The following is a 17,358-nucleotide window of genomic DNA, read 5'->3' as shown; positions in this document are numbered from 1 at the left end:
AAGTTTCACATTAGTTGTTTACATACAGGAATGTGAAACTAATCTACTATGCAATAATGTAATGCAATTGTTGTGCCTGGTTTGAATGATGCAGGTATTTTAGATCAATTTAAGACTCTTCCTCCAATGATGCAAAAAAATATATATATATATAATTCGTAAACAAAAGTATTTTGCATCTAATTTCTTTAGGACACACAATTAAGAGACATGCTGACAAATGTTTTACATTCCCATGACCAGCACAAAGTGCCTTAGAGCCCAGAAACATCTGTATTTACATTTATTTACTTGTTACATTTAGTCATTTAGCAAATGCTTTTATTCAGTAGGGTGAAGTGCCTAGCCCAAGGACGCAACGTAATTTTTCACGGACAGGAATCGAACCGGCAATCTTCTGATTAATAGCCCGATTCCCTAACCGCTCAGCTATCTGACTTTATGGTATGCCATGTGTACCTTTCAGATTGTACAACCAATTAAAAATCTGTATGGCATTCATCATTATTTAAGGTCACCTCCACCACTGCCACTCTCCTGCTAGTGTCCTAGCCACCCCTCTGTCTGTGCTCCCAGTGTCCTCATTGTAGCAATGAGGCAGGTTTCTCCATGGTAACAAGAGCCCTATAAGGCTGTGGCTAATCCTTGGGAGCTTACACAATTCCGACTTCTCATAAGAGGGTTTTACCAATGCTCTGGAATTCTCCCTGAACAAGTCCTCTCTCCTTGCAACCACCTGAGGAGATAAACAGCCCCGCTGAGCTACTAAGAGGTGGAGAGGAACAAGCGGTAGGTCTCCTTACCCAGCATGTTTTCTTTTAGTTCTATTTTCAGAATGACTCTTCTTTATTTCATTCTTTTTTTGCTGCTGAAGTGTATGTTCTTCTGGTTTGCATATAATGTGGGAGGATGTACGGATCTTGGCAGCAGAGCTGAGAGATGCAATGTTGGCGTTTATATGCTCGTACACTTGTGCATTTGATCCGTGATGATTCAGGGATCACACAGTCTATCTCTGGGATCAGGGACCTTCCACAGAGCAGTGCCTAAACAGCTCACGGGCTCTTACTCAGCACACTGCTGACTTCTGCATCTCTCTCATGTTTATACTGAGCGAGATGGTTAGAAAACAGCTTTAAAAAAAGTGTACTGTCTTTTTCTAACCATTTTAGCTGTAGACTTACACTTAGACTCAGTGTGATAATCTGATTTACAGCAACATGGATGTCTGATTCATATCTAAAAAGGAGGCAACTGACATTTTTTGCATACAATTCTTTTTCTACATATCTTGTGTTGATGCAAAGTGCTCACTGTGATTTTGTTATAAACTATTCTGTACTGTTTGTTCCTTTAGAAATGGCTTCGTCATCTGCAGATTGCTCTCTTTCTTTGCCTGAGGGAGAGAAAAAAAAATCTCAGTTGTGAGGCAAAGAGTTTAGAAATACTGATTCAGTCTGAGCTAAAGCTTACATTTCACACATAGCAGCTTTTCCCAAGAAGGAAAACAATTTTCTGTTGCTTAATTCTTTAAGTTTCTGTGGAAGGGCATTTTGTACTTGTATCACAGTCAACAAACTGTAAGCTTGAACCCTGTAAGATAATTACTCCTTTTTAAATCAAAGCACTTCCCTGTCCCTGTCCCCCCACCCTCTTCCTGCCTCAATGCTCTCTCACTTCCCTGCACTAATCCTTTTGTTGTGGTCTGAGGGGCCCTTGCTCTGTGCTGACCATCTCTCTCTCTCTCTCTCTCTCTCTCTCTTTCTCTCTCTTTCCCCAGGCTGGCCATCCTAGTGCTATGGGGTCTAATTCGGGTAAAGGGTGCCTGCAGAGCCCTCCTGCAGTCCTCCACGAGATTAGGCAAACCCATTATTAACGCCTCCCTCAGCCAGAGAACATTCTCTCTCTCTTTCTTTCCTGCCTCCCTGCCTAACAACTATCCCTTCTCTCTCCTACTTTCCCTCGTTAGTCCTCCATTACCTCAAACTGTTTCCTTTAGTTTCCCTCTCACTTTCTCTCAGTATTTCTTTCTCAGCTATCTGTTCCTTCTCTTCCCCTCCTTGCCGGTTTCTTTAACCCTCAGACAATCCAGTGAGTGTGAGGGACTTTGAGGGTCCGGGTGGCAACATGTGGCTCGGGGGCCATGCTTTCTCCACACTGCTGCTGCACCTGACTGTGCTGGGGACAGGGAGACTTATGGGGGTGCAGACCCAGGGCATGGGCCAGGAGCGAGGCTACCTGCAGGACAGCCTCAGGGTCTTGTCTCTACCCCCAGGGCCAGGGAGCCAGCCTCAGCTCCGCAGGAACCAGACAGGTGTCCTGCTCTCCACCCTCCTCGAGACGGTACGCTGTCCAGAACGGATCAGTGGGTCACCGGAGCTTTGTGAGAAGGTAAGACTCAGCCCGTACTCTCACACATGAACTGGTACTCACTAACGGTTGCTAAAGGTCTCTCCGTGAACTGGTTCGCACTAACGGTTGCTAAAGGTCTCTCCGTGAACTGGTTCGCACTAACGGTTGCTAAAGGTCTCTCCATAAACTGGTTCTCTCTAACGGATGCTAAAGGTCTCTCCATGAATTGGTACTCTCTAACGGCTGTTAACGGTCTCTCTGTGAATCTACTAATGATAGAGGGAAGATGTGAATGAGGCATTGACAGCTGTAGAGCATTGTATGACATTTCTGTAACGCTGACAAGATTTTTGCAATTAATATTAATATTGCGCTAACACGTGGTTTCCATGCCAACAGCCACTAAAGTTTCTATAGTATTTTTGTCATGTGCAATAATGCTGCCTGGTCATTCTGGCCTCCTGCTTGTTATGGTTGGAATGTGAGTGTGTGTGGAAGCTCAAAGACCTGACCTCTGGAGGAATTCATGCTGAGTGGTTTTCGACGTCCCTCAGTTTGACTGAACTCATTATATAGAGAGAAATCTATGAGGCACTTGGTTTCATGTGTTTGTACAGGTGGGGTAGTGCATGTGTGTGTTTGTGTGTGTTCTAGTTCCCCTTGAGCAAAGTGGATTTAGAAAACAGGAAAACAATTTAGTTCAATAGAAAATCCCTCTCCATTTTTTTTACTTCATTGTTCAACTTTCAACAGTCCATTGAAAATATTTGGAAAGGTTAGTGCTTCGCCCACTCTTTTGGTCTTCTGAGTTCTTGTGTGTTTATGTGTGGGTTCAGCCAGGGCTGTGATCAGCTCAACACAAAAGCCTTCATTTGACAAGGAGCTCTTGAATGCCATACATTCAGAAACAAGAGACCCATTATCAGACAAAAATGGAACAAAAGGAAACCAGTTAACAGTCACATACTGTATACTGTAACATATGGCTGACTAAACTTACTGTACACTTCAGAATCACTGTTTACTAATCAATGGACATATAATATTATGTAACCAGCAAGATACTAATTATTTCAGTTGTATTTGGTCAGTGAGGGGGTGTATCTGAGTTACTTACTCATTTTGTTTCCAGTAAAGTATTTATTTGCTAAGCATCTCAGTACACATTTCCCAGTTCTTCCCACTCAGTTGTCTTCTATCGCTATGGTTACAGTGCCTCTCTCCTGATATGGTCCTTTCTGTCCTGGTGGATGATGGGAAGGCGTACCTTGCCGAGGAGGACTACCTCAGAGTCTCCACAGCATTGCTCTACTACATCATCAACTTGCAGGACCTCTGTAGTCCCAACACCGCTTCCTCCTCTTCGTCCTCCTCTTCATCACTCTCTTATGAGGACTACCGCCAGGCCCTCACCAACCTACACCCAACTGAGGACAGACACTTCCTCTCCTCTAATGAGACAGAGAGTGTTCTTCAGCTCATTAACCAGCACTATCAAGGTCATGCCCTGGAGACAACCACCTCCTCCCACTCACAGGTACAAACCGGCCCTCGTAAACATGTAGAAATATCTCTATTTTCTCATATTTAGTAAGATGACATATTTGTGACACAAATGTTCAAGTTGAAACCACAGGCAATATTGGAAGTGTTTCATCAACACCATGTATAGATATGTAAAAAAGACTATATGTAATCAAGGAGTGTACAGCTGGGGAAAGCTGAAGGTGGTTGTTGGCTGTGAACCCACAGTGTGTAGACGCCACCAATCTGATGGATGAGGTCGGGGTGACGGACAGCCGGGGTGCCGACCTGTCAGCTGTGCCCCGCCTTGCTGCAGCCATCATCAGTCACACCCTGCAGGGGCACTGCTTCAGCAGGAGGAACCTCCCTTCCCCTGCTTTCTTCACCGAGTACATCTTCCAGTCCCTCAACCGCACCAGCAACCTGCAGATCATAGGTTTGTTTATGAAACGTCTTTTCATGGAAATTTTGGGTAGGGAGTCAGAAATGTGTGGGATATTTTGAAACTTGAATTGAACATTTTGTAATTGTTTAGGACTTAGATTGCATCTAAGTCCATCTGTGTTTGTCAATAATACAGTACATCGCCTCCACAGGAATCTAAGACAGTCACTGCTTGATGTTGTCAGTGTCCCACAGTGATGATGTCACTCTCCTCAGATCTGGAAGAGCTGCTGCATCAGCTGGGTGTTGGAGGAGCCTCTCACTCTCACAGCAGGGCCAGGCGGAGCGTCACAGGCACCGCCCAGAGAGTTTCAAGGCATCAATTGGATGGTTGCGCCCATGAACCTCTGGGCATCAGCACAGACTGGGCCCATGTGAGACTGAAGCCTTATTTAGATTGTCTAATAACATTGGATTTAACTCAGCTTTCACCTATCCTGTTTTGCCTGTTCGGTCCATGTTGAAGATCAAAATTATTATTATAAGTATTCGGAGGATGAAACAATGTATTTTCTAGAGATCACAGGGACTGACAAGTTTAGATATAATGTAGATAAGAAACTGGGGAAAAAAGCTACTGATGAACAAATGTATGGCTTAAAAATGTGTCAGTTGTTGAAAATTTTTGATTGATTTATATATTTTTTGGTGTTCTCATAATCACCAGGTGTGCTTCTCAGCCAATGAACTGGTGGATATCTTTGCTCTGAATCCTCGTTTACCCATATCCAGAGATCACTTCAGACAACTGTGTCCTGCCATAATCCAGCAATTGCTAGGCAACGCTTGTGATCCCTCAGAGCTGAAGGCACGAGGATCACCACCCAGCGCCATTGAGAGTAAGGCTCTACCCTCCACGTTGAGAGGACTCACCACAGGCCACGATTAGAACAACTTAGTCACTTTAGTCACTAGTCCTGACAGAGGTCTGGGACAGACATTGTCTCCATCTCTTTCCTTCCCCCCCCCCTCTCTCTCTCTCTCTCTTTCTGTGTCTGTGTAGAGTATGGCTACAGCACTGCTGCGGTCTTGCTCATCACGGTGGGCTCCATGCTAGGCATCTGCCTGATCTTCTTCAACTCCTGCCAGGATACCTACGCCCTCATCCTGCAGCTCTTCGTGGGCCTGGCAGTGGGCACTCTCTCAGGAGATGCTCTGCTGCACCTCATACCACAGGTAGAGGGCATGCTGCCATCAAGGGTAGATGTGCCATCTGTCGGAGGTACACTGTTACAAACTCTCTCAAGTCTGGTTCCTGTCCCTGAGAACTGTTGTGGGTTCTCTGGTCACCCCTGTGGGAGAACACACTGAAATAGCTTTTCAGAACTGTTCATGGTTCAACGTAGTACAATTTAATAAAACAAAGGTTCTTGCCTTTGATAGCTACTGAAAGGTTGTTTCGGGGGATTCTTTGGCCTTCCAATACATTTCACCTTTGTTCCCTAAAATGTGGATGTTCTGTACAATATGTTTCAGGCTGATCAGTAAATGTCTCACTTTTTTCTCTTCCTGTCTCCTTTGGAGATCCTTGGCCTCCATGATGACAGTCACCATGATGATCATCACTTTACAGAGGGCAAGGAATATCTGTGGAAAATTCTGGGGATCATTGCTGGCATCTATGGATTTTTCCTCATTGAAAGAGTCTTCTCCCTAGTGTTGCCTTCTCACAGCCATGTAAGATTGTTCTCTTGTGTGTATTCTAACAAATCAAAAAACAAATCAATAAGACAAAGTATGCTTAAAAACAACAGATATGCTGTACTTGCTGTTGCCTGATTAGGAATCACTTTCCATGCCAATTTGAATCATCAGAAAACTAGTCACTATTTGTCAATAGAAAGTGAGTCACGATTTGTCACGAGTGTAATTAAGCCTAGCTTCCTTGTGAACCTGGGGTGGAACCAGCTGACTGTGCATGCAACCATCCATCAAGCCTGGAAACTAAAGCCAGATTAACAGACCACAGCTGTGAAGGCACTTCAGAATTTAGTTCTATTGTTTAGTGACTGCAAATGTCAACATTAAAAGTTGACATTTTTAAGATTCTACATGAAAGAGTCATGGCGTCATGGCAACATGGATGTTCCAAAACTAGTGCCTCGTGGCTGCTGTCCTGTGTGAACTGGGTTTAACGTACCTCTTCTGTCCCTGAAGGGCCACCAGGGTATGGGCCATTCCCACGACCTCCCCCTGGAGCTCAACTGCAACGGACAGTCACAGAGGGGCAAGTCCATCTCCACCATGCAGCTGGTGAGTCTCTCTTGGTCCAGTTTGTCTCTTCCCAGCACCCGTACAAGCAGCCCTGCTCCAATCCAACAAGTATGCAGGCACTGCTTCAATAAACAAACAGTGACTGAGGACAGAAGCCACAGTATATTAATTCTATAGTGGGCACAGAAAGGGGCCTCAGAGCAAATGGAAACATCCCGGAGATGATCTTGTTTAGACAGGAGCTGTCTTTAAAGGGGAAACAGCAATGCTGATGGCTTTGAGGAAAACAGGAAGCTGCTTTAGAAGAGCTGTGTTCCTGATCACAGGGTTTGAAATTAGACTAGATTGCTAATCTGTCAGCCTGCCACCTTGACCTGGGCCAACAGAACCAGTACTTGATCTCCAAGTGATTGATTTCCATCCTCCATTTTGGGAAGTGTGAATCAGAGCAAACATCAGTGGTGTGATAGAGCAGTGCAGCAACGGTATCTGCTGGGTGGGAATACATAGGGGCTGAGTGTAAAAAAGCATAGGCCTTAGTAGGTTTTAAGTTACTTCAATTCTCTAAACTCTGTAGACATGTTCCAGTTGTTTCACAAACAGGTTTGAGAACAACACTGTAGGCGGCAGTGAAAGAGGATCATGGCATGGTGTGGGTAGGAAAGCTTGATGCCAGTGCTGAGTCATTCAGGCCTTCTGAGGATAATCCAATGAACACTGGGAGGATACTTCAAAATCGACCCATTTTAGTGCATTTCTGTACAGTGATGATGTGCACACTTTACAGAACATGGAAAGGAGACCATAGATACATTTTCACTATATGAAAGTGAATATAGAGATGAAACACGGGTGATTTCTGTGTCCATCACTCCTGCAGGAAACTGTGGAAGACTTGGAGTGTACAGAGATAACTTCTGATGAGCCAGGCACAAGTACACCTATGCAAAGTAAGTCTCGTGCACACACACCACACAGACACGCGCACACACACAGCACCCACTCTCATTCACTGATTTCTGTCCTGCTCAGTACTGTGGAGTGTAATTAGTAGCTTGGGTAGTGATTATCACAGTCAATGGGAGGGACTTCTGAGACAAGACAAGAGGCGCCAGACAGTCGGTCTTTGTGTTTGCAGGACAGGGGGTTCCTCTGCTGGCTCTGATGGTAATCGTTGGAGACAGCCTCCATAACTTTGCTGACGGTCTGGTGGTGGGTGCAGCCTTCTCCTCATCTGCAGAGACGGGCATGGCAACCACCGTGGCCATACTGTGCCATGAAATACCACATGAAATGGGTACAAAATTACAGACCAACACATCCCACTGGGGCATTTTCTGTTATCTTATTCTCTGAGTTACAAAATACATTCGAAAAAACCTTTACATTTCTTTAAACTCTTGAGATCACAACAGTACACACACTTATCCTGCAATAACCAAATGGACCCATTTCTGATCCAAGGTGACTTTGCGGTGCTACTTAGCTCAGGTCTCTCTGTGCGGAACGCCGTGTTGATGAACCTCTTCAGCGCACTGACAGCCTTTGTTGGCCTCTACATCGGGTTGTTCGTCTCCACGGAGACCGAGGTCCAGCAGTGGATCTTCACTGTCACTGCTGGGATCTTCCTCTATCTGTCCCTCGTTGAGATGGTGAGACTAACTGATGGCCAGGGAAAAAGTATTGACATCTCATCCCCAATTCATGTCTCTCCCTCTTTCTATTTCTACATGTCTCACTCCACATCTTTATCTCTCTCCCTGTATCTCCCCCTGTCTTTTTCTCTTTATACATCTGTATCTCTCTTTCTCTCTCATTGTCTCTCCCAGCTTCCGGAGATGAACCGTGTGAAGACCAGCAGGCCTTTTGTCATGTTCCTCCTGCAGAACCTTGGTCTCCTCATGGGATGGGCTTGTCTGCTGCTCCTGGCTCTGTTTGAACATCAACTCAAGTTCTAAGGACTCAATCTTTTTCTCTTTCTTTTCTCACATGCACACATATAAATTGATGGTACTGGTAGGGTCAAGCTTTTTTACAATGTTGCCATCCTTTATTTGCGTTATTTTATTAGGTCATACTTACAGTAAACATCGTAAGTCAAAAACATCTCAAAAGTGATGACAGAGTCCTACTTTTGTGTCATTCAGAATGCAATGTGTAAGCTTAGATCTTTAGTTTTTTCCATTTGAGGATGATTTATTTTTGTATGTGTATTAAGAGATATCATATATGACACCTGAAGTCTTTTTCCACACCTTTATGGTACCTAGTGTTGTACGATTTTACACATGTTTAAAACAGGTACATTCTTAGTGCATTATATCCTATTGATGGAAGATGTATGTTGCCACCGACAATCAAATGAACTGCAATCCATTTCCTTTTTTAAACCAAGCCCCTAAGCCTCCGTTTTATTTCTTCTTTCTGAGCCAACATGGAGGCAGGTCCACCCACCTGGGTGCCCTGTTCCCCTCATCCAATGTGCTGGCTGACTCATCCTCCTGCTCGTCCCCCTCCACACGCTGGAGCCTACAGAGCGCCCACACAGTGCTCTCTGTGCTGTCTCTTTCCCTTTTTGGGGGGGCTCTGTCCATCTTTCTCTCTGGTACACTGTCACTTTTTTCCTCTAATGATCCCTCTCTCTTTCTTTCGGCGGGCCAGTAAAGAGAGATGGAGGAGGGAGAGGAATATAAGATGAGTCAAGTGTGATGGCCCTCATGGCTGTACAACAGCACCAAGAAAAACAAGTATTTTTACAAGTTCAAAGACCCTAACCCTAACCCACACAAATGACGCCATATAAACAAATGTGGTTCGTAGTTTCACTTGAAGGAACCAATGCATGAATGAATGATAAATTAGTGAATGGTCCAGGCATATAATAAAAAAACGGATGGTGATTTATTGAATTATTGCTGAAACATCACCTGGTCTCTTCAAAAGTATCACTTTCTCCATCAGCATGTGTCAAAGCAAGGAGAAACCAGCTGTCAGCATTTATTACTTCCCACTAAGTCAATTTCTAACAATAGAAGGACGTTTGTGGCATTATTTTAGCCAATTGTTGGATTGTAAACCCTTTTGGAATATCCGGGAAAAGAATGGGTTTCATGATTTGTGTTTCTGTGCATGTGTGTGCATGCTAAAATTGCGGATATTTTGTTTTAAAGACCCTCTTCATCAAGGTTGTGTGTTGAAAGGCGTTATTGGGCAGGAAGGAAAGGCTTTTAATCTTGGCTATGTGCCGTGACCTCACCCTGTATCTGCAGCCATCATCATTCCCTCGGCACAGAACTTCCAAAGAAGAGGAAAAGGTTAAAAGTCATGAGTACAGAGCAGAATGGGGATCAGACGGGAAAGGCTAAAACCGACACACAATGGGAAACGCTAGCTATGCAGTCCATTCCTTTCCTTTTTGATTTCAAAATGCAATTCTGGTATGAAACGGATACATTCTATTCCTCATTTAAAAAAACGCAACACCAAAGAATACAGTTAATGAATGTACATTTTGACCTTAAAAGTATTTGCTACTGTTTGACAATTGAGCCACAGACAAGCGTGCGCACACACACACACACAGAAATACCTGCCTGTATAGTTAGATGGACATTTTGGCCCAACAGTAGTTTATCCAATATTAAATACACAATGGGAAAGGAAAATATGAGGGATATATGTATGAAACTTCTCTAAATATCAACCATTATGAACTCTGGTCATGTTGAAAGTCCAGTCTAACAAGCAAAGACAACCACTAGAGGGCAATGAATCATTCAAAAACTGTGGGAATTATCCCACTTGCAGTACCAAACATACATACTGTATGTTACAAGGGACCATTTCCAAGGGTCTCTGTCCTCTGACATCTTCACATGGGCCATGATAACCCAGGCTAAAAGTCACGACAATGAGGTCTCAAGTGCATCATGAAATGTAGGTATAATGGACATTCTAGAAGCATACATTCATGAGGATGATACCAATAAACCAGACTACATGTATGAATACATGTAGTCATTGGAACACTGAGAAATCTTAATAGATACAATGTACCTGTGTGCTTATTTGAGAGAGTTTGAAAACCCACTGGGGGTTTGAAGGAACATTTCCACTGTCTAGACACAAACATAAACAGCATACAGAAAAAGCCATCTTAGGTAATAAATGCTTGCAGTTGACTAATAAAACAGTCACCCACTGTGAGTGATGTAAAAAATGAATAAATAAAAACCATGTAACCATGTCTTGTAAGCCATAAAAGTGCGATTTTCTTGCCAACGCTTTTAACCTGAGTGTTTTGCAGACTAAGCGCGAGGTTACCTACCTGGGTCAGCTTCAACGCAGTTGACAGAGCACGTGGAACAGAGAGGGCTCTCGGAAGCATAGTGTGGGAGTGAGGACAGAAACACAAGAGAACTGCTCCTCCTTCTTTAGTCTTCCCGGTTGCAGGCTGACTCAAACTTCAAGACTTTATACGTCAGAGAGCGCGGAGACTCGACCAACTGTTTCGTTTCCACCACTAAATTCATTTACTCACAAGGATGTACCAGAATGCTTGATAGCATGTTAAATAACAGAGGCAGATACTGTACGCTTGAATGTAGTTGTTATATATTTCCAAGACAGTCGGATGTCAAATGGTCCTAAACAACACCTCAAAGACACCTTTGGACCGGCACATGGACTCCCTCGAAAACCCGGTGCTACAAGTGAGTAGCCTATGCTTTTTTCACAGCAGAAAACCTGGTTGTAAGCGATCAATCATCTTCCACAGCGTAGTTTGTGCAAGCACACATGTTGTTCTCAATTACAGTACATATTCGGTCAGCGCCAAATGTTCCACTAGGATAAAAAGTAAACTGGATACATAGCCTCCGGGGCATGTGGCATGGCCTATATCAAATCCATTGAAAAGCACGTCAACAGGTGCACCAGACAGTTGATTAATTTAACAACTTAACTTATCTTGAGAATAATACTTTTTCATTTCTCAACTTCAATATGAATTATATATGTTGTTGACCGAAGGTTTTTCTTTTCCTTATGTAGGCTATTGTTATTTACCGACTGCCTGAAAATAAGTTGACTATTTAGTAGGTAAATAATAGAAATGTTACCATAACATAACTGGTTACTAAGTAACTGACAGCAAAGCTGTCATTTTATGAGCATGATTTACATGCCCCGAGAGGATGGATTGGAATAAAAAGCCAGATTTTTCCGGTTGCCACACGTGAACGTGAATACATGTGTGGTGCTTCAGTGTCCTGGGCTAAACATGCCACATTACCAACTAATATTAACTCTGTTATTAGGATTCCTCTGTCAGGGGGGAAACCTATTGTATTTGATTTTGCTATCATTATTATATATATGTACCTTAACTGCTCAATAACTCAAGACCTCCTTGGTAAAGGTTTTACAATTTTGCACATTGATACTACAGGCTGAGAGTAACTTCCACACCCCAAATGGGCCACAGCCATCCATAGGTGGCACTATAGGCCACACCCTAAATCTACATGGTTTTCCCTCCACCACATAAAACCAAAATGTCTGAAAATTGGTATGCATGCCTTATTTCTCATGGGAAACAAAAAAAAACATTGGTACCCATAAAGTCCACCATGATGAATTTTCCTGTTGTTAATATTTCTATACATTACCCTTTTCATGTATTTCCAACGGTACCTGCCGGTCTCTTTGTTTAACAACTGAACTGGAGCCTGAGCTTCTTATGAATCAGTACCAGGGGTTGTGATCATGCCAAATGATACACTGTAACATTCCAATAACTACCAGTTGTAATTCCATCTTTTCATTTAGTCTTTATTCTGTCCCTCGCTAGTCTCATGGAAAAGGAGCCCGGAGGAAAGGCAGATTCAAAGGCTCCGATGGCAGCACCTCCTCAGACACCACGACCAACAGCCTAGTGCGACAGGTAGGCTTGAACTGAATCAGGAGCACAAGGTTCCCAAACCAACTGAACTTGTGATACTTGTGGAGTCATGGATAGACATTGTGTTGAGTCGGTCTTCTTGAGACTGCCCACTTGTCTGTCCAACATTGAGAGATGGACAAATAACATGTTTATCTGGTTGGAAATGAACCACACTCTGCAAAGCTTCAAAGATGTATCTTCTTTCTCTGACTGTCTGCAGAACTTTGTTTTTCACTCACAGCCCCAATATCTTTAAGGGTCATCTCCTGTGAGAGCAAAAATGTCATGTCATTATCATATATCAAAGATGAGATGTCCTGTTGAGACGTTGCGATGAAAGCCCTCCACACTGCAGCCTGTTATAAAGCATAACCTCTGAGGTACACAATGTGTGAAGCACCAAAGGTGTCTGGTCTTTGTTGAGATGAACCTGACGGGAATAGGATAGGACGGGTTAAGGATGGGCGCCGCTGCCCGAAAAATGTTTCTGCCTTTTTTGGAGGAAGAGGAGGCAGCACAGATACGGCCTCCCGCTTTGGCACGGTGGGCTCGCGGCAGCAGAACCGGTGTGAACTAGAGTGGATCGGAACAATAATGGTACCCGGTGAACCGTTTGTCTGTTTTGTCTCAGGGATACAGAAAATGTGCACTGTGTGAGACGCGAGGAAGTTCAAACAGGCTATTATTATCGAGTATTTATATTCTCGGCAGATAGATGAGAAGTGGCTGGATGCGTAGGAGGAGGGGGATGCTGGTAATAGAGGTCTTCAGTGACTCGCCCCCATCCCTTCACCCCCCACTCCAGGACCACATGTCCATTCCCACCATCCTCCAGGGTATGCCAACAGTCTCATTAAGCAGCGTCCCCCAAACTCCCCCAGACTAGCTGTCGTCATCCCCCACCGACTGATTCATCGTGGCCAAACTCAATTACTTGGAGAGCAACTGAGAAACAAAACTACACAGGGAGACAGAAAGATTGAGGGGAAAAAGAGACAGAAGACGAGAGAAATAGAGTAAGGAAGAAGTTGCCAAAGTGTTTGGGTTGATAGGGCTCCATTATGGCAATCAACAGATATATCCTCTTGCAGATGTTCACGGGAGGGAAGGGATAGCATCCATTCCAGTAACTCATGTGTTTGGGCAATAAATGTAAATATGCCGTTTTTGAATGAGTTTTATCATAATAGTGGTTTAGAATGCCTTATTTTCCCTTCTCTTCTCTCTCAATCATGTGGGCTGTGATTATTTTCACTTTTCACACAAGTATGACACTGGGGTGCTAAACCTTTAAACTAACGTCATACCTGGAACGCTTATAAAACGATTTCTTTCACCACCGTAATGATCTTATGCTCTGTCATCGGCGTGCTTCCTCTCCACCTCAGTGAACATGGCACATCTTTTCAAACTAAGAGATGTTGTTTAAAACCGCAGTTACATTTTTTTTTCCCTAAGAAATGTTTCTCTCATTTGGTGGCACGTTGGCATGACAGAGAGGCAGCGTTGACGTGGGCGTGCTGAGTGCATGAGAGGATCGCAGGGGTTACTGCTCCATCGATCCATCACAGCCCTCAGGCAGCATCATGAACATGCACTACTGTTAAGCTGCTACTCAGAGAGAAAGTCTTACGTGACTCAAAGTAGAAATAAGGAGAAAGACAGAGGGGTGAGGTGAAGGAGTGATGGGGAGGGGTTTGAAACGGGAAATAAAATAAAATGTACTTAGCCCAGAGAGAGAGAAAGAGAGAGAGAAGAGGGGAGAGAGAGAGAGAGGGAGAGGGAGAGGGAGAGAGAGCAAAAAGAAAAGAAAGTTTAGACCTCTAACCCCTCCCAGCGGGGCTCAGAGTGATGTCTGTGGTAGGTGGAGCACATTCAGTGGTGGTCCACGTCCACTTGACGAGTCAGCCTGTGGGAGTCCAGGGGTCCCTCTCTGCTCCCGCACGGCCTCCGCCAGTTCGTCACGGAGGAGGGAAAGGCCAGTGCGCCTCTCTGCGGCCCGCCAAACCCAGATGGATGTTTCTGAGGGGATGTTAGCTGATACCTTGTGTTTCTGTGTATGTGTAATTGCCAGGATGAAAGCATGAAGGGCACTGCTGGCTAATTTGTCTAGGGCTCTTGGGCCCTCGGCTGGGGCCTTAATGGAACCAAGCTCAGCCCTGCCAAGTCTTTGTGGGATTTAAGAGACTTCATTGCAGGTCTCCAGAGGCTCTGTAGGCATTTATTAATATATTTGAAAAACAGAATTAGATACTGGGGCCACATATAGTAATGTGCAATACAGCATTGGATTGTAAACCAACACAAGCTTATATGTGTCTCAGGTTTATTCAGTGGAATCCATGGCAGGCCAGTCTGATGTGCTGTCTGGTATAATCGCATTTTCTGTTTGTGAAACTCGGGTTTACATAATGCTCATGGAATTATGTCATACTTTACCTCCTGCCGCTTCCCACTCTCTGCTGTGTTTATGTGAAAGGTCTCACTTGACTTCCCACTCTCACTCTCTCGCCCACCTCTTCCTCTCTTTTTTCCCTATTCCTACTCTCTTTCTCTCTCCCTCTATCTCTCTTTCTCTCCCTCTCCCCCTCTCTTTCTCACCCCCTGTATTTTTGTGACTGTGGCTCAGGCTGTGTGAATCTCTTGATATCAGTTCAGGAGCATTTCACTCTTTACTGTTGTAGCGTGTACTGTAATTCTGCTATAGCTTCCATGCTTGGACATCTTGTACATATGGGGGGGGGGGAGGTGGGTGTGGGTGGCCATGTTTGAGGGAGTGTGATGGGGGAAGCAGGAAACTCCTTCTCACTCCCTTGATTACAGAATCTTTTTCTTTGTATCCCCCAGATTATGTTTTCTCATCTTAATGGGGGGAGGTTGGGGTAGGGGAAATGGGTGGGGGGTGAGGGAAGGGATGGGGGGGGGTTGAGTATTACGTAAGATGCGTATTGGCTCTGCCACTTATCAGATCTGGCAACCGCCCTGTCTCCCGTTCCAACACAAGGGACTCGGAGGTATGGAGGAATGGGGTGGCTGCCATTCAGCACACCGCAGACCTTGGAGGGGAAGAGTTAGGACCGAGTCCAGAGCACATCATTTCCTATGGAATTTGGCTACACCGGTGTCTCCACCAGCAACTCTAGGACACTGAATCAATGAGATTTTCAGACACCTCTCTAGTATGTAGTGTTAGTATTCATTCAGCCTGCCGTAACTGTACTACCAGAGGGATGCACAGTGTGGGGGGTGCCTAAAACCCCTTTTGTTTCTCCAGATATGGAGTGCGTGCAGCATAGCAAGACCGCCATCTGCAGGCGTCAATGCAACAGCGAAGGCAGGGCTCATGAGTGTATTCATGCTAACAGGCATCTGTTGGCAGGGTTTACTTGTTTGATGACTCATGTTGAAATGATGAATGTCACAGATTAAAGAGGATTCGGTTGTCACTGTATCGTACGGATTTTAATCAATTCACATTTAAAGAAAGCCTCTGCCTCCCTCACATATCGGCAAGCGGTTGGTGAACCATAGAAGGGATCTTATTCAGTGGTGACCTTGTCTTGTTTACCTTAATGTGGGATGGATTCCTTTTTGCATAATTTTCTTGTTGGCAGCCATTACATGTCCACGTCCTCAGTAGAATGTGCAGCCTTTGTCCCACCCAGGCTCTCTTTGTCTCTGGGATCAATTGAGAAAGTCTGCGGGACAGGCTGTGCTTAAAGACCTGCCAAGTTCCCCTGACCACTCGCTCAGGGGTACGCTGTCTCCTTAGATCGCCATGACTCACCGGGCCCATGACTTATATCGCTCTGTTGATTGATCATTTCATTACTGCTTTATCTTAGTGATAGTATAAAGTAACCCTAAGTGTGTAAGTAAAATGTTAATGATTATTAATCAAACGCAGTACTCGTACTTGACAATGCATATGGTAATAACTGAAGTTGGTAATGTAAGAGACCCATTACATAGAGTAGAATGCCCCCCATGCACCCTGATGGACAATCTCTGATTTGATCTGCTCTAACTCAGATAGCTCAGACTGTGTTCCAGGACGTGCTCTTGTTCCCCTATAAGTCAATGTCACGGCCAGTCACAAGCAGGTGAGTGATGACCACCTCTGAGAGAGAGACAGGATGTTCAGAGATGTGACAGAGTTACTGATGGTATCTCTCCTCTCCTCTCCCTCTCCCCCTGCCTGGCTCCTCTGCCTGGGTCACTGGCTGTAATGACGACCCTCAATCACAGCACTGACACACTGTCCCAACTGAAATATGGACATGGAACGCAGATGGATCAACTGATGAAAGAGCCGGTCGTGTTTATGTCTGACCAGGGCCTTGTAGAGCCTTCACTAACCCTTAGGAGGTGACTAGATGAGACTGATGGATCTCTGTACGTGATAGAAGCTCACCATAGGCTCCCTATGTTGTATTTACTGTACGTATGCACTTGGTCAGTGTCAGCTTATCCTGGTGACAAATGGCTCTTTGAGCTGCACCTGCTGAATAGAGAGAGGAGAGGAGTGTAGGGGAGAGGAGTGTAGGGGAGAGGAGAGGAGAGGAGGGAAAAGGAGAGGAGAAGAGACGGTGACTTGCAGTGAGGCACAGAAAGGTAAGGAGAAGAGAAAAGGGAGTATGAAGAGGATACCAGCATGACTGAGAAGCAGAGGGACATGGAGAAAAGGAGGAGGAGGAGTGATGAGTTGCCCTTGCCCTGTGAACGGGCAGCGGTACTTACTGTGAGCTTCCCTGCTGCTTCCCGCCTGCTGTTCAGTCACAGCACAGCAGTTGCCTTCACATCAATGTCACCTCTGCACAGCATAAATAATAATACATTTGTCTGTATTAACAGGAGGGTACCACGGGGGGTGACACAAA

General features: G+C 44.7%; 2 protein-coding genes across 8 annotated transcripts in view; both read left to right on the top strand.

The window, feature by feature from the left end:
- Window positions 1-639: 639 nt before the first annotated feature.
- On the top strand, window positions 640-8,626 carry LOC134035209 (zinc transporter ZIP12-like). Of its 5 annotated transcripts, none has more exons than XM_062480136.1 (13): window positions 640-789; window positions 1,781-2,391; window positions 3,566-3,889; window positions 4,105-4,312; window positions 4,537-4,694; window positions 4,988-5,159; window positions 5,324-5,496; window positions 5,845-5,997; window positions 6,487-6,573; window positions 7,415-7,484; window positions 7,673-7,831; window positions 7,999-8,186; window positions 8,364-8,626. In XM_062480136.1, exons 2-13 carry the CDS (start codon window positions 2,128-2,130, stop codon window positions 8,490-8,492), a joined length of 2,085 nt encoding a protein of 694 aa, XP_062336120.1. In that variant the 5' UTR covers window positions 640-789; window positions 1,781-2,127; the 3' UTR covers window positions 8,493-8,626. The 5 variants fall into 5 exon arrangements, with proteins under 5 accessions (XP_062336120.1, XP_062336118.1, XP_062336123.1 ...); XM_062480134.1 differs by having other exon boundaries at window positions 6,478-6,573; XM_062480139.1 differs by lacking the exons at window positions 640-789; window positions 1,781-2,391; window positions 3,566-3,889; window positions 4,105-4,312 and having other exon boundaries at window positions 4,676-4,694; window positions 5,053-5,159; window positions 6,478-6,573.
- Window positions 8,627-10,966: 2,340 nt separating this feature from the next.
- cacnb2a (calcium channel, voltage-dependent, beta 2a) overlaps window positions 10,967-17,358 on the top strand; it is a 47,117-nt gene continuing 40,725 nt past the window's right edge. For 2 of the 3 annotated variants that reach the window (XM_062480067.1, XM_062480063.1), the window contains exons 1-2: window positions 10,967-11,246; window positions 12,386-12,478. In XM_062480067.1, the coding sequence (XP_062336051.1) occupies window positions 11,175-11,246; window positions 12,386-12,478 (165 nt within the window). In that variant the 5' untranslated portion in view covers window positions 10,967-11,174. The remainder of the gene's footprint in view (window positions 11,247-12,385; window positions 12,479-17,358) is intronic. The other variant, XM_062480066.1, reaches the window with a different exon arrangement.

The sequence above is a fragment of the Osmerus eperlanus genome, chromosome 15 (genome assembly GCF_963692335.1).
Source record: "Osmerus eperlanus chromosome 15, fOsmEpe2.1, whole genome shotgun sequence".
Classification (NCBI taxonomy): domain Eukaryota; kingdom Metazoa; phylum Chordata; class Actinopteri; order Osmeriformes; family Osmeridae; genus Osmerus; species Osmerus eperlanus.
This window is presented reverse-complemented; position numbering and strand designations above follow the sequence as displayed.